The sequence below is a fragment of the Alexandromys fortis genome, unplaced genomic scaffold (genome assembly GCF_014885135.2).
Source record: "Alexandromys fortis isolate MF-2015 unplaced genomic scaffold, M_Fortis_MF-2015_v1.1 scaffold_158, whole genome shotgun sequence".
Lineage (NCBI taxonomy): Eukaryota > Metazoa > Chordata > Mammalia > Rodentia > Cricetidae > Alexandromys > Alexandromys fortis.
The window spans coordinates 551207-568626 of NW_026068039.1; the positions used below are offsets into that span (position 1 = coordinate 551207).

Here is a 17420-nt window from a genome sequence, read left to right on the forward strand (position 1 = left end):
ATGTTAATTGTAAATCAGCATAAATATCTTACTGTTTGACAGTTTCTGTAATCAAGTAATATCAAACTCTAGTCTTGAACTTGCCACATAGCTGAGAATGACCTTGACCTTTTGATTCTCCTGCCTGCCTTTCTTAAGTGATGAGTTTAAGAGTATTAGCTAACACACTAGGTTTATGAGGTCCTTGGGATTTGAACCCAGGGCTTTGTGCATGCTAGGCAAGCACTCTAACAACTGAGCTACACCCTCAGCCCCCATTACTTTTTTTTTTTCTCCCCCCAAGACAGGGTTTCTGTTTTGGAACTAGCTCAGTTGACCAGGCTGGCCTCAAACTCACAGAGATCCACCTGTTACTCCATAACATTTTTTTTTTGTTTGTTTTTTTTTGTTTTTCGAGACAGGGTTTCTCTGTGGCTTTGGAGCCTGTCCTGGAACTAGCTCTGTAGACCAGGCTGGTCTCGAACTCACAGAGATCAACCTGCCTCCGCCTCCCGAGTGCTGGGATTAAAGGCGTGCGCCACCATCGCCCGGCTTCCATAACATTTTTAAAACACTGATTACAAAGGAGCAGTTCTGGAAAAGCAAGTTCCCACAGAATTTTATAACAGAAAAAGTAGCACAATTCTAGGATTTTATTGCAAGATGGCTAGCTCAGTTGGTAAAGGTACTTGCTGCCAACCCTGAGGACATGAATTCCATTCCTAGGACCCAAATATAAGCCATGGTAGGTATGTATGTGTGCGTATATGCACACACACTCACATACATACATGTATTTAATAAAAAGACCAAATTGAATGTAATCTACTTTTGCTTTGGTGTCTAGATGATGAAATGACAGAAACTTTAAAAAAGTGAATGCCAATCTAATGCAAATCTTCACCAATAAACTGTTATGAACATGCACTCCAAATCCACAGCAAGATTAAAGGACATATTTCAAGATTTTCTGAAAATATCAAGGATAAACAGAAGATTAATGCATACAGATGTGAGTGGTTTTTTTTAAACCTTACAAAAAATCTTCTGCATCTAGAATCCCAGATGGGAAATTATTTGTGACACATAATAGTCATTATTGCCAGGTGGAGGTGGCAACGCCTTTAATCCCAGGATTTGGAAGGCAGAGGCAGAGGAATCTCTGTGAATCTGAGGCCAGCCTGGTCTACAAGAGCTAGTTCCAGAACAGGTCCCAAAGTTACAGAGAAACCCTGTCTCGAAAAGCCCACCAAAACACAACAAGAAGCAAACAAAAAAGTCGTTATTGGTCATTAGAATTAAATATTAATTTAATTCTCCTCACCACTTTCATGCTTTAGCAGTTCCTTTTACTCTAAAGTGAGATTGTCTGAGCTGCTTCTTCTTCCACTCATCCTTATTGTTAGTTATACAGGAGAGCTGAAGAATCAGACATCAAACTAACTTCAAGTCAGCAGGTATGTCTGAAGTATGGACTAATTAGGCAGGAAGGGGTCTAGCACCTATTTAGAAAACACTCAGTTTTTAGTGCCTTTCCAACTTCTTACACATTACTCAGATGGTTTAATAATTATATCTGAAAGTTCATTAAAAGTTAAAACTGCTCTGTATATCTAAACTAGTACTTCCAGGATTTGGCAGGTGCTTTTTACAAATAGAAAAAAAAAAATCCTTCAATTACATTTAAAAATTAAGCCAGGTGGCACACACCTTTAGTAAAAGTAGGCAGATTTCTGTGAGTTCGAGGCCAGTTTGATCCACAAAGTGAGTTCTAGGACAGTCAGAGATACAGAGAGAAACCCTGTCTTACAAACTTTTTAAAGAGAGAGAGAGAGAGAAGGAAAAAAGAAAAAGAAGAAAAAAAAAAAAAAAAAAAAAGAAGCAGTACTTTACTCACACTTACCTGGGCCAAACATAAAAAACTGAACATATAAGAATCTGGCCTGTATACATAGAAGGCGGAGACAAAGTACCACATCATGCTATTACTTCCAGTAACACATAGATATCCTAAATCACAGGTTGTAGAAAAGAGCCTTGTCTGTAACTAGAGGCAAGCAAGACTTTACAAATCAACACAAACACAAAAGTGTTGAAATATACAGTAGCAACATTTATTTTAACACTTCTAAAAGGTATCTTTCCATGCCTGATGATTTGATATAAAAATCAAACCCATCATACTTCTCCCATCAGTTTCTCTACATCAAGGGCGATCAGAAATTTGTACAACATGAATATGTTTCTGAAACAGAAATTACAAATTAAATGATAACAAAAATACACAAATCAACTGGACCCTAAATGAATTTCTAATGAATTTTCTTCTTTTTCCCATCACCTAGAGCTTCTTTCTTCAGTCTCACTCTGCTCCTTTTCCTTTCTTTGCTTGGCCATGAACTTCTGTTAAAAGCAATTTTCAATATGAAACATTTGTTAGATGTTGTTTGCTATGTGTGCAATCCTAAATGAATCTATATTAATAATCTAAAGCAGTGTCTTAATTAACATTCGTTCCTTTCACTAATCATCCTTCTGATAGTCAATAATATGTCAGACAGAGTTTACGGCTTGGGGATTTAGTAGTAGACAAGACTAAAAAGGTATTTCCCCAAGTGCTAACACTGTAATAAAGGAACTGAAGAGAAGAACAATTGAAATCACTGTAGGTGGTAATAATCACTCTAAAATTATAACAATAATAAAGGACTGTGGTCATGTGTCTGTTCTTGGATTTGATCCTTAAGCACCACAAAATTAAAAATGTAACTGTGGAACTAGGAAGGTTCATCTTTTTGTACATATAGGATGGAGTTCGCTTTATTTTTGGTTTTGTGAGAAAGTTTCTCTCTATGCAATCCTGGCTGTCCTGAATCACCATATAAACCAGGCTGTCTTCTAACTCACACAGATCTGCCAACCTCTGCCTCTCAAGTGCTGAAACTGAAGCCGTGTGCTACCCAACTGGCTTTGGAGTTTGCTTTCTTAAGCAAAGGCCTTTCTTAGCAGTTAATACTTAAGTAGAGACCAAAACATAGGAAAAACTGGCCACATGAAAGGTTTGGGAGGGGCACAGAAATAGCAATGGCACAATGGCAGCTGAGGTCTCAGGTACAAAGTTGGAAACAGCAATGAGAGATTTCAAAGACACAGAAAAGAAGCAGGCCATGCAGCCTCACAGAGCCAGAGTCAGTATGGCTATTATTCCAGGTGCCATATGAAATAGTTGCAAGATTTTAACTTTTTTCCTAAGACAAGGTTTCACTATATGGCCCCATCTAGCTTGGAACTCTGTAGGTAGGACCATCCTCAAATTCAAGAGATCTGCCTGCCTCTGCCTCCAGACTGATGGGATTGAAGATGTATGCTACCACATCTGGACTCAGTTGCAAGATTTTAAATGGGGGTTAAAAAGTAGGATATAACAAGTTAAAAGCACACAGAGAAGGTAAAATATGTGAGGGATTAGACATAGAATTAAACAAGCTGGCTAGAAACCCAAGGTCTGCCACTAACTAGCTTGGATTTTAGAAGTTCAATACAAAGAATACATGAAACAACCTAAGACGTTCAGGAGTCAGAATTACTGATTCCCATGGCTAACAGTAACTCTCTAGAGCAGTATCTCCTTAAACATACACACGAAAAAGGAAGGCCTGTGACTCAATCAGTTTAAGAAACACATTTTCTTCTGACTACAAATTTAGAAATCTTAATATGTTAACATGCACAGTGATTTGCAATGGAACATCAGGATAAGCAGAGTCATACTTTAAACAAGATACTACTGTTTACAAATCTATTCTAGAGAATGCTATTGCTCCAGGAAAAGAAGTGGGGTTACATACTATGACGTGGAAAACCAGGGATTTTGGACTTAAGAGCAATGAACTGGAATAAATACCTAAGTTCTCACAAAGAAAAAGAAACACACACATTGGGAAGACTCTTTAAATCAAAAGACAGTGGCATTTTTATGCGTTACCTCTGTATTTTGTTTATGACGTTTGCTCTTGCAGTGATTTGCCATTGCTTTTTCATCTGAGTAGAAGAGGGAGCAAATTGGGCAGAAAAATCCAGCCTTTGGAACAAGGAAGTCCAAATCTAGAAAACAAGAAGAAAGAGAATAATCCACCAACAGTATGTCAATCACTTTATCTAAATTCAAAGATTGAACCTAGGGCCTCAAACATGTTAGTCAAGTACTCTACCACTTGGTTATAATCTCCCAGCAGAATATATATCTTTACTTAAGAATATGTAATAATGTATTCCAAAGCCTCCAGAGAAGCCAGAATGCTACTGTCCTGTAGGCTGAAGAATCTGAGAACAGAAAACCAACATCTTAGAAATACCCTATTAAAGTAGAAGATGGGAAAACAGAATGATGAGCTGCTGAACAACTAAAAGATTCTCGACTCAGCTCAGTGATCACGGAGAAAGTTTGCTATGGAAGCTTTTTAGCTTGTTTTGCCTAATTGGAATTTCTGCTTGGGGAAGTATAAATCAGTTTTTATCATGTAAAAAGTACATTAAAGAAAAAAGGAAGCATACCTATCCCAGCCTTCAAGAAAGAAATAAAAATATTCATGCCAGATTTAAAAAAAAACCTAGATAAGCTGTATTCAAAATACCAAGCAAGGTTAACTTGTTCACTTTTTATTTCAGAGGAACAAGAAAGGAGAGTATCATTTTACTTTACCTCCCGGCACATCAGCTGTCACTGATTTGCCTACAGGAGAGTCTTCGGTCTTCTTGCGTTTTTCATCAGGCTCTGAATCGTTTAATTCAGCTTCTTCAACTAAAGTCATTAAAAAGTTCAAGGAAAAACATGAAGCTATTTAAAATAAATTTGTAGACTTTGTGATGGTAATGTTGGATACTTTCTGATTTCTAAAACTAACTTAAAACTCATGGAACTACACCTTAGTTAATAATGATTCCTTGGTCTAAGAAGTAAATGGGTAAATGTTTAGATATATTCAATGGATTTAGAAGAAATAGGGCTAAAGCCATTATATTTATAGCCAACAACAGGGAGGATATTGGATACAATGACAAGTATATATTGTATGACAATGTTCATGTTCCTTATTTGTATCAACTTAAATATTACTAATGCTGTTCAGACATTCTGTTTAATTTACTGGCTGGCTGCCTGGAAGCAAACAAAAAACAGTTAATAGAATACTGTTCTCTGATGCTGTAATATAGTCACAAATGCCTCTTGAGAGTAATTTCCACAAATATCTCTTGTTCTAGTGTCACGGTTCCAAAAACCTCTCTAAATTATGAAGAAAGAAGGATCTTATACACCTGTCTTCTGCCTTTCTAGTTTCTTGGCTGGTTATCTGTGAAACTTCTACCACCATTTCATGTTATATGGTTTTCTTCCCCACCCAAACTGCCCCTTTACCTCCTTCATTCATTTGGAAGGCTTCTTTGCCTTTTGCTGGTTCTGCCATTACAGCTTTTTGTGAGGGTGATGCTTTCCCAATTCTAACTCTCTTCATTGGTGTTTTAGCTTTAAAAAGAAAGCCTAATTTATTGCTCCAATAACAGTACTTAAATTGCTTTAAATTTAACATATTAAACTATCTAATAATTCTAATATTTGTTCTAAAAACTACCTAAATTTGGGGAGAATGGCTTTTTGTTATATTTCTGAGACAGGAACCTGCTTATGTAGTTGAAGCTGAGTGTTGGATTATAGGTATGTGCCAGCACACCTATTCCTAAATAGAAATCTACTTTATTGCCGGGTGGTGGTGGCGCACGCCTTTAATCCCAGCACTCACTTTAATCTCAGCTCTCAGCAGAGGCAGGTGGATCCCTGTGAGTTCGAGGCCAGCCTGGTCTACAAGAGCTAGTTCCAGGACAGGAACCAAAAGCTACGGAGAAACCCTATCTCGAAAATTAAAAAAAAAAAAAAAAAAAAAAAGGAATCTACTTTATTTTATTTTACTTTATGTGCATTGGTGTTTTGCCTGAATTATGTCTGTGTGAGGGTGTTGGATCCCCTGGAACTGGAGTTACAGACAGTTGTGAGTTGTCACGTGGGTGTTAGGAATTGAACCCAGGTCCTCTGAAAAAGTAACCAGTGCTCCTAACTGCCAAGAATCTCTCCAGCCCCTTAGAATTTTAAAAAGCAGTTCATTCAAAATGTTTCCATTTGTGTTCTGAACAACTATTCCTTCCTATTTTCGCAGAGTGGCTATACATTTTTCCCTGAATTGTTATCAATCCAGTGAGATGTTCCTAGTATTCTTTTATTAGTCTGGTTAAAATCTGCAAGGTTTTTCTTTTTTGTTATTGTTTTGCCTCCCCCCCACTCCCCACCCAAGACAAGGGTTCTCTGTATAAGGGCCTTGGCTGTTCTGAAACTTGCTTTATAGACCAGGCTGGCCTTGAACCCAGAGAGACCCACCTGCCTCCGCTGAGAGCTGAGATTAAAGGCATGCAGCACACAAGACCTAGCTTTCTTTCTTTTTAAAAAACTTTGCAAAGTAGATATTCATTAATACATTGAATAATTTCATTTGTAACATCTAAGGAAACAAAATAAACTACTATTTGAATTCACCCATAAAGGTGACTTTATTCTAAAACAGTGTGTCAACTGGGTTCATAGTTTTCTTAATGGAAACTATTTTTGTCTCTCTCATGTCCTGCAAGCAAGTAAGCTGCTCTATTATTCCATACAACCAAAATATTACACTATGCCAGATGTGACTCTCACCTGTAATCCTGGCACCTGGGAGGCAAGAATATGGCATGTTCAAGGCAACATTTTGAGTTCCAGGCCAAAAAGGGCTACAGTCAGACCTCATCTCAAAAGACCAACATCTGCCAGCTGTGGTTGTTCACACCGTTAACTCCAGAACACAGGAAGCAGACATAAGCTGATCTCTATGAGCTCAAAACTGCCTGCTCTACATAAGAAATTCCAGGCCACAAAGTGAGACCCTAACTTAAAAGAATAGATATAAATAAATAAAGTTGAACAGTACCTCGATAATTTGTTCTCCTGCTTGTTTTATTCTAAACCCAAGTTTAAGCCAGAAGTAGGAGGCAGCGTAATGTGCACACTGTTCTGCTCTTTATAAGCTTGTTTCCCCACTCATACACACTGTTTTCACTGTGGCTCTGCATTGGCTGCTTAGTTTTGTTTCCTGGTTTTGCCATCCTTTCTTGAGGTATAACAACTTGGGACAACCTGTACTCTGCAAACTAAGAGAAATGTGTGCAACCTGTACTTGTTTCTATGGAAAACTTGAGTGATTATAACTGCTGGCTTACGGAAGGAACATTAGCACAATATTATTCCTACTGCGGCACTGTGTTCAAACCAGTTTTAAATGTAATTTCATGAAACAGAAAATGAACACTTCAAGTATCTACCTGCCGTAGGTCTTTCAATCATGGTTTTCAGATCTTTTGTAACAGTCTCACTTCCTGGACCTACTTGGGAGAAAGAGTCAAGTTTTGTCTTCTTTGGGTCCACGGCTCTCCTCTTTCTATTTCCTTTTTTATCTGGATGGTGGTCAATTTTGCCTTGTGCTAACTCAACTTTTGAATCATTGTCTCCATCCTCTTCGTCTCCAACTTCGTCCACAGTAACAAAATTAAGTTCTTCTTTAAGATTTTTAAAATCAGCCAGAGAATCTTCATCCTCTTCAGTTACTTCATCCAAAGTCACTAAATGAAAATCACTTCTGTCATCTTGTATTTCATCTACAGTAACTAAAGTAGAAGGGTCTTCAGGCACCTGGGAAGAAATGAACCCAATAGAGCCCCTTACAGTATTTCCTTCATCTCTTTTCGAATTCAAAGTAGCAAAAGTTATGTCTGCTGATTCTTCTACTTCTCCAATTTCATCCACAGTTACCAAGCGTTCCTGTTGAAGATCTTGTTCTTCGGCCATGGACAGAACAGTAACATCTTTAGATTCACTGTGGGAAATGCAATCATCTTGGTCAATTAGTTCATCTAAGGTAAGAAGGGAGTTAGAATTTTTTACCATTTCTTCCATATTGAGCTCTTCTTCATCAATGACTTCATCCACAGTGACTAAAGCTTGTGCAGCTGCATCTTCTTCTTCCCCAATTTCATCTAGCGTTACAAAGGACAGTTCTCCCTCAACACTGTGAGGGACAGAGGTTTCCCCCTTTTTCTTTTTTAAGTTAAGTTCGGGGGAAGGAGAAATTTTGAGAGCTTCTTTTCTTTTTCCCTTTAATGGATTCTGCTTGGCTTGAGAAGGAGTTACTTCTTCTATGACTTCATCCACAGTAACGAATTCATCCAAATTAAATGTAAATAATGGTTCCTGTTGGAAAGTTAAGAATCAGTACAATGAACTTTGACTGACTAGGCATTACTAGTCACAGTAGACTAATATGCAAATCATCCATGAGAATTTCTCTGTAAAGCCATTTCCTAAGACTAAAATAAATGCAATGTTATATTTCAAAGAGTTCCAAAGTGATAAGACTAGTAAGAGAGCTCAGTCAGTAAAGGTGCCTGCCACCAAGCCCAACAACCTGAGTTTGATACCAAGAACTAATGGTATAAGGAGAGAAGTGACTCATGCAAATTGTCCTCTAATCTCCATGTAAGAGCACATACATGTGAGAATATGCACATATAGCACATTTAATTTAATTTAAAAAATAATTTACACTTTAAAACAACATTTAAAGCACTTGTCAAAACACTGACATACAAAGAATCTACTATTCCATACGTTAAGTATCAAGCAAGTATTTACTTACTAGACTTCTAAAAGCACCTCGAACAAAAAGGTAAATAATTAGCCATAACAATCAGCTTATATATAATATGTATTTTAACTTATAGAATGCTATGAAAGTTTGAAAGCTTTATATTGATAAAATTATCTGAAAAGATTACTAAAACTTAATAGCTAATATAGCTGTTTTTGAAAAAAAAATCATTTTAAATCTGGTACCAGAGTAAATAAATTTCCAGTAAGTTTCTGGATTTTGTATGCTGTCAATGACCCACTACTTGTACACACACACAGCAAGAAAACTATTTAGTCTACCTCAGTGACAACACCAGAATACAACAAGAAGCACTTCACTCCTTATCCTATGCCCTGTATGTTTCACTCTCAGCTTCCATGTTAACTATGAAAAGATAAGCGCAAGTATGTAAGATAGGTGGGCATTGCTATGGAAGGACTGATACAGAGAATGTGGGTATTTTCCTTTTACCTCTTTCGATTTGGAACTTCTACCAGTAGTACTTTTAGAATTCTTAGTGCTCTGCAAAGCCAATGCCTAAAATATTAAGAAATACAGAAAAACAGAGTTTATACCCAGATTATTAATGTTCTTTAAAAAAGAGAAAAGATAATCAGCAAATATCCAAATATGGTCAATTACACAAATACTTAGCAAGTATATAAAACTAAGTCAATAATTATTTAATGGTATAGGCACAGTCAGTCTCCAAAAGTTAGAGCTAAATTCAGTTTCCGAAGTCTTTGCCCACAATGTCTAAGTAGGTGCTCAGTGAACTGATAAAGCTTCAATTTTAGAGGAATGAGAATGCCAAATCATCATCCTAGGAGCCACTACAGATCTTTCCTTTAAATCAGTTATATTTCTGACCAAATTTTAGTTCAGCTACATTTGTGACCAAGTAAGACTCTCTTTCCAAGCATGTGAATAAATGGGAACTTTGAGCTCAACACTCCAAATGTCTACTGGCTTAAATCAATGGAATTGTTTCAGAAAGGGAAACAGGAGCTTGGGACTAGAGTGAAGAGATGAAACTATGAGCCAGAACCACACTTCCTACTTCACAGCTATAAGCAGTAGAACTATGAACTTCAAAGACACGAGCCATTCTTCTACTCTCCTCACCTTATTGTTGCTGTCATCCCGTTTCATGGAGGGAGGTTTGGTCTCTGTTTCCTGAGACTGTTTTGCTATGTCCTTGTAATCCAGTTTAGAATCCTTGCACTGAAGGGCTGCGATCCTTCCTCTGCTAACACCACTCTGAGTGGGTTTGGATTTACTGTTGCTTTCTGTCAAGTCTGATCTGGTATTTTTAAGCAAACCAAATTCCTTGGCTGAAACTTTCTTTTCAGCAATTATTTGATCTCTAAGCACAGGTTTTGGAAAATTTTTCTGACTTTCAGTTTTTGAAGTTGTATTTTTTGCTTTAGTGGAAGACACCACAGCAGCCTTGATGCTTGTTTTACTATTACATACATTTGATACAGTCGACACACTAGTTTTACCAGTTTCATCAGAATTACTGCTCTCACCCACTCCTTTATTTGGGTCTGCCTTGATTACAGCACTTTCTACTGGCTTTTCTCTTATTGCTGCTATAATCTTCTCCAATTTTTCTACAAACGTGTCAGCTTCATTCTTCTCAGTTTTCTCTGTTTCTATTTGTAAATCCATTCTGGTTTCCTTAGTATTGAATTCATTTTCTTGTTTGTCATCCATGCTAATTTTTTCAGAAGTATCCTTTTTGCTTACAACCTTCTCATCCTCAATGTAACTTCCTGGTTCTTGGGTCACAACACAAGCAGATGGCAGTACTTCTGAAACAGTTTCATGTTTGTCCACTTCAGCTATGGCTTCTACTGTGGGTTGTGCAATCCCAGAAAATGATTTATCTGCTTCAGATGGAGAATCTTCTAGAATTCCCTTGATGTTCTTTTCTTCTAAGACACTGTCAGATATTGATAATTCTGTTTCAGGGTTTGTAACTTCTGTCTCTTCCTTCACAAAGTCACTGGTGTGTATCTGCTGATTTAAGGCAGATTCCTCCATATTTTCGCTGAATAACTCAGTTTTAGCTGGAGTGGATGCTACAAGAGGAATTTCTATACTGACCTCTGCTCCTTGAGCTTCCAGGTCCAGTGTTTCAATTGCAAAGTCAGACTCATACAAGGCTTGTTTGGGTTCTTCCTTACCAAGTTCTTCCTGCTGCACTGAAGTTTCTGTTTCAATATTGCAAGTAGTTTCTTCTTCAATCTCACTAGGTTTAACAGAGGGACTATCGGCTGCTGTTTGTACCTCACTTTCATCAACAGGACTGTTTTTCAAGTCAGGGCTAAAAGTACTTAAAAACAAACAAAAAGAACACAAAAACAAACAAAAATCAAACTATGATGAGAATTCAACCATTGTAAATAATCCTGTTGATGCCAACTGTAAAGGTTTTCTGATGCACAAATATTAAGCACTGGGAAATCCAGCCAATCAACATTAAACTGGCTAAGATGTTCTGATGGAAATCAGAAGGTGAAAGATCTAAGAGATCATCCATCTTTTAAATTCAAAAGAATAACAAAATTAGGAGTGTTGATATCTTCCTTTTACTTGTGCAAATTAAGTGTTTTTTTACTCGTTTCAAGTTTGGACTTGAAAAGGCTGAACAAAAAGATCTCAAATTATTATTAGGCTCTATAATCATGACATAGCAACTAAACAAAATGTGCACAGTTCTACAATAAAGCTAGTGATCCTTTCATGGAAATTTAAAAATGTACAAATGACTTTTCATAAAAAGAAAATTGGGATTGCTATGGAGGATAATGCCATTTAACAATTTTGCTTCCTTTTTGGGTATAAAAGACCTACTTTTAATTTTCAAAAAAATGTACTTATGAATGATAATACTTTAAGGAAACTTTTCTTTAGAAGGACCTCCATAGCTTTTGGAGATTTACAATCATAAGCAAAACTGTTAGAACCACCTTAACATGAACATATAATCTAACTACCCATAAACTGCTCACTCATTTATTATATAATATTTTGATTATTAAGAAGAAATGGAGAAAATAAATGGGCATTCATTATTTTATGTCATGGTCTTCCCAAACCCACAAAGTCTATAATTTTATAATTCAATAACGTTCACAGAAGCAGAACCAAAATAAACTATTAAATTAACATTGCACATCAAAAGTTGTCTTGGAAGAAAAGAGTTTTTCTGAAGACTATGTCTAACACAGTCTAAAAATACATTCCCATACTTTTGTTACTAGCAGTGGACTAGAGAAAGACACTAGAAAGTGATCATATCACATTAACACATCATAACAATATTAACTCATTTTCTTATTTTTAATAAAGGAAAAGATAAGCTGTCATCTCTGACATGCTTCTCAGAGGATGGCCACATATGCTTTACTTCACAATACCAGATAATGTCTAGCTCTGTCCTGAGATGTTACTTTTATTTCAAAGATTTGGAAAAGGTGCTAACTGTGCCCCACTGGGGTCTAGTCATTTCATTAAATAAACTGGTTCTCCCAGAAGAATAACTGTAAGTTATGAGAAATTTATAAACACCAAGGAATCATAGATCCTAATAATAATACATTCTAATTTCTGTGTAAAATACGCAGTATATTGAAATACTTCTATTTGAAATTAACATCTCTAACACTGAAGATTTTAGGGGCTCATATTAGGTGTCCCAAATTCTTGGAACTAAAGAAGAATCTGTGGCCAGGAACAATAGGACAAAGAAATAACCATGACATTCATAGTTACATGGATATTTCTCAAAATACAAACTTTGGAGATTATAAGATTCATATGAATAATAAAGAATAAACTCGAACTCCTGCTTTATTACGGAGTTATATATTAATCCTAAAAATTGATAAATTGAACTACACAGAAACATTTATGAGGCTGAACAAACACAAAGATTTTTTAATCTCATCTGAAAGATGTTACAAGACTTTCTCATTACCACACTTAAAATTTATAAACACTTATTATCATTCAGCCAAAGAGTAACTATTGTAGCTCTACATTTGAAACAGAACACAGGCCTGTTTGTAAAGATGGTTCAACTTCATACTTCTGTACAATTATTTTACATATTTATTGTTAATTTGTGTGTATGTATGTGCACACACCCGTGCCTTGAGTTTATGTGCATTATGTTAGTGCAAGAGGACCTCGAAGGCCAGAGGACAAACAGCACTGGGCCCCTGGAGCAGGAACCACAGGCAGTTGTGAGCCTCCATGTGGGTGTTGATAATCAAACCTGGGTTCTTTTCTGCAAGAACAGCAAGTACTCTTAACTGCTGAGCCACCTTTCCAGCCTCACTGTGTATCAGTCTTTAAGAATTATAGTATTTTTTCTATAGAAGTTGTTTTCAACAATAGCTATCTGTTTATTGGCTAGAATGAAGGAAAGTTTCAAAGTCAATTTAGTTTGGAATGCCGCTGAGAGGTCAAATAAATGACACTAATACCATAAATAAAATGGCAATTTTTGTTTTTCTTTTTAAGAGATTAAAAGAAAACAGTTACATTCTGAGAAACAACACACAAACAATTCCAGAAAGTCCACAGGTATCTAATATTCTACTCCCAATCAGACCAACTGAGAATCTCACAATAGAAGTTAGGCATGAGCATAAGGATGACACCACAACACACATATCTCAAGACATTTTAGGATGAGATTTAACAATAACAAATTTAATATTTATTTGAGAATTCCACCAGGTATTTATAAATATTAATGAATAAGGGAAATTTCATCTAGCATCCTTATTTAAAGACTTAATCAAATTGCACACAGGTAGGATATGCATGAGGAGAATGAAGGATAATGTAAGTTATTACTAAACTATAATGTGAAATCTCCTCTAAGCAATCTACAATTAGAATTTACATTAATTAGAAACAAAAGAATCACACTTCAAGACGAACTGGCAAACACATTTTTAAAAAACTCAACAAAAATTTTGGTTCTTTATTGTTGTTGTTTTTAAAGCAAAACAAACACGACCACCATTTTTTTTGGGTGTAAGTTTACTCCAAAAGTAATGTTGTATATTCTGATTATATCCCACATAATTTTATTCTTATTTTTTCTCTGTAATACAAGTCAGAAAAAAGTGAGAGCAAAATTGGAAGAAGTTTTTAAAAAAAAATCAATTTAACAAGACTAGAAACTATCTGTTAACATGTCAATATTTTAAGTCTTGAAAAGAAGAAAGACAAAATAGACAACAAGCATTGTTTTTGATAAAATCTTATAAAATAGAATACACAAAAACGAATTTTGTGGAAAATCTATTTCTTGTGACCAATAGAGAAAACTGTAGGTCTGTCCATAGGACCTACATGTGACATTGTTATTTATTAAGCTCTCTGTGGACTTGCAAGTGAATACTATTGGTTTAAAAATAAACTTTAAAATTTTTGGTTGTGGGCCTAGCTAGCCTTTAACAGCTGAGCCATTAGGTAGACGGTGGCGGTGCCACACCTTTAATCCTAGTCCCCTGGGAGGCAGGTCTCTGAGTTCAATACCAGCCTGGTCTACAGAGCGAGTTCCAGGATTGGCTCCATGGTTACTGAGAAACACTGTCTCAAAAAACAAACAAACCAACAAACAAAAGAAAGAAAGATGAACTTTTTTTAAAAGTATGGACTGATGTATACACAGCAACCCAGAAATGTTGCTTATGAGTTACCAATGTATTTTAATATGCTCATGATCATTAACAATCTAGGATAGTCTGATTTTACAAAATGCTAGTTAATAAGAAAATCCATAATAGTTTGTGAATCAAATAAATACCTTTTTTTTATACATTTTCAAATTGCTATTTCAAACGTAGATGACCTTAAAACATAGACTAATAAATAATAGTAATCGATAGTAAACACCATGGCTAAAACAAATCCGTGAGTCAGTAGTTTGAAGAGACTCTAAAAATTAAGTTTTCATAGTAGACACAAAGTAGTATTTTTTTTTTTTTTTGGACAAATGTTCCCATTCCATACTTTAAATGTTCTAGAACTGTACCAACTCTTTAAAAAATACACTGAAAATTATACTTTTAAGTTAACGAAAATTTAAGAGTACGTAAACTGCACTATACTAGTGTGGTACAAAACACACTAGCAAAGAGCACGTCACATTTATCATGGATTAAACTGCTCCAGGGTGTTTACCAAGCATAAAGAAGTGACAATTCTGTATGTAATTCAAACTTATACGTGCTCTTTCTCTAAATAGTCAATAGATACATGAATGAGATTAAATATAGCTACCAACCAAAACAAACCCTAAGGCCAAACAGAACCCAAAAGTAAGATGACAACAACTTTACACATAAACAAAAGGAACAAGTATGATGGTGCTAGGCTTCCTGAGCCTCCTTATTTCCCAGGGAAAAGTGAGGGCAATCTGCCCTTCCTGCAGACCACAACCTAGGATGTCCATTCCCAGCCCAGACAATCAGAAGCAATAGGGAGTCGATTCAAAGCAGGAGAAACTCAGTTTGTTACTGTGTCAGCTTATATATGTTAAGTGACATCCTGTGATGTGGGGTACCCAAATCCTCCCTCTGATTGGAGGGGCGTCTACCTAGTTTTGTTATCTGATCCTTGCTCAAACTTGAGCCAGGCTTTTTTCTGTCCTACAGGCTTTGAGGTACAGGCCCTGAGATAATTTGGCCCAATATCTCCCCCATTTTGCTTTATATTCCACCCTCTACCCAGGTCACCAAGCCAGGGACACCCCTACCAGGAGTTTCATCCTGGACACCCTCAAACTGAGAGTTCATCCTTGGGATGAGATGTATAGAGCCTACCATAATGTACTTGAAGGGCCATGTACCTGTTGTATCTGTTTTTGGAATGTTTGCTTAAGCTTTTGGAAAACAAACCAGGTCTCATAGGGGGTCCTATGAATGAATCACTATCTTTTCTTGACTCATCTAGGATTCTTGTGACTATCCCCAAATTGTCAGCATAGAAGCAACATTCTTCCCCAAGTGCTCTGCAAATTCCTCCCTGTTCCATAAACAGCAAGCCTTTCCTATTTTGTAAGGTTACCCTTGCTAAGGAATAAAGACTTTTGTAAATAACATAATGCAGTCTTTGTCTTTTCTAATTTTGTCCAGCCAGTCTGCTCACATAACCAGGAAGAACAATAGTAATCATGAGCTGCCCCGCATAGTTGAGGCAGTCCGGTTGCTTCCTGGGCATACATAAAAGGGTATCTGCAGGAGGGCATGTCTCCTAAGGATGTGAGAACACCCAGGCTCATTAGGGGTAAGATGCCTAAGGTAGAGTATATCCCTGAAACCTTTGATCCCCTGAATCCCGACTCCCACAACCCAGCTCCCATGCGCTAAATCACCTAAGTCAAACATCAGGTCAGATCACCATGTTCAGGGTTTTGTATCTAAGAAGTCTGGCTTAGGATCCCTCCCATGCCAGCACTCGACAAGACCCACAACACCTTTGGTGGTTGGTGGGGGCTTGTTGCTTGGACCTTGGTCCCCACTCTCCTCAAGGATTAATCTCCCCTTAGGCAGTGGTTATTTTTCTTTTCTTGTGTTTGAATTTAAGGGCTGTCCACCATAACCTCTTTCTTTCTTTATTGGTCATCTTGGTCTTCTCTGTTGTCCTGAGGCAGGAATTTTAAGTTACAAGCGGGCAGCCATTAGGAGTTTCCTCTGTTTGGGAAGAAACATTCATATCCTCAGCCCCGTGTCAGCAAGGGATCTGGGCCCCTCCATTGGGTAGTGAGAGGATCCTTCCACCTAACCTTTAGGCAGGGCCTCGTTGGTAGGGATCTCCAGTGTTTCTGGAATCTATTTTGTTCACCTGATTTTTGAAAATTTAAAATATTGATGGTTAATAAAGCCTTCTGCAGTTGTAGATGGGGGAAGACTTCTTCCCCTTTTTGATTTATAGGTATAGGGTAAGTGTGGCAGTAGGTTCACCACGTAAGAGCTGTCTGAATAGAGTTTGCAGGGTTCTGGGACCTCTTGTAGGGCAAATGCCCAATTATTAGATCATCAATATAAACATATAAGAGGGTATTATCTTTGTCAAAATAAGGAGAGAGGATACTATACAAATATTGTTGGCAAAAAGGCCAGACTTATTGGCCATTCCCTGTAGAAGAATAGTCCATTCATATCTCTCATCAGGTTGAGAGGAGTTAACTGTAAGAATGGAAAAGGCGACCTTTTCACAATCCTCCTCATGAAAAGGAATTGAAAAGAAGCAGTCCTTTAGATCAATTACAGTGAGGTGAAACTGGGGGGGGGGGTTGTTGGGACCCAAGGTAAGCCCCTAAAAGGGGCCCCTACTAGCTCCATATGGGAATTAATTGTTCGCAGGTCCTGTAGCATTCTCCAGGTTCCATTAGGTTTACATATCACAAACATAGGACTGTTCCAGGGGCTCATCAAGGGCCTTATCCATCCTTTCTAAGCAGATTTTTCTGGTGATTTCCTTGAGCATCTTAAGTTCAGGTAATGGCCACTGCTCTACCCATACCAGCTTACCAGGTATTCACCTAATGGGGGAGACCCTGGGGACACTGGCCTCTACTTTTGGGGGTGAATCCAGGTGTCAGAGGTCTGCCTGATGGCACCTTGCTCAGTTTTATCATAAAAG

General features: G+C 37.1%; 1 protein-coding gene across 15 annotated transcripts in view; it reads right to left on the reverse strand.

Moving 5' to 3' along the window:
- Positions 1 to 2071: 2071 nt before the first annotated feature.
- Znf638 (zinc finger protein 638) overlaps positions 2072 to 17420 on the reverse strand; it is a 72909-nt gene continuing 57560 nt past the window's right edge. For 9 of the 15 annotated variants that reach the window (XM_050165323.1, XM_050165324.1, XM_050165320.1 and 6 more), the window contains 7 exons: positions 9870 to 11085; positions 9216 to 9281; positions 7381 to 8305; positions 5396 to 5503; positions 4682 to 4780; positions 3965 to 4083; positions 2072 to 2382 (listed from right to left, as the gene is read on the reverse strand). In XM_050165323.1, the coding sequence (XP_050021280.1) occupies positions 2317 to 2382; positions 3965 to 4083; positions 4682 to 4780; positions 5396 to 5503; positions 7381 to 8305; positions 9216 to 9281; positions 9870 to 11085 (2599 nt within the window). In that variant the 3' untranslated portion in view covers positions 2072 to 2316. The remainder of the gene's footprint in view (positions 2383 to 3964; positions 4084 to 4681; positions 4781 to 5395; positions 5504 to 7380; positions 8306 to 9215; positions 9282 to 9869; positions 11086 to 17420) is intronic. The other 6 variants (XM_050165325.1, XM_050165321.1, XM_050165319.1 and 3 more) reach the window with 2 other exon arrangements.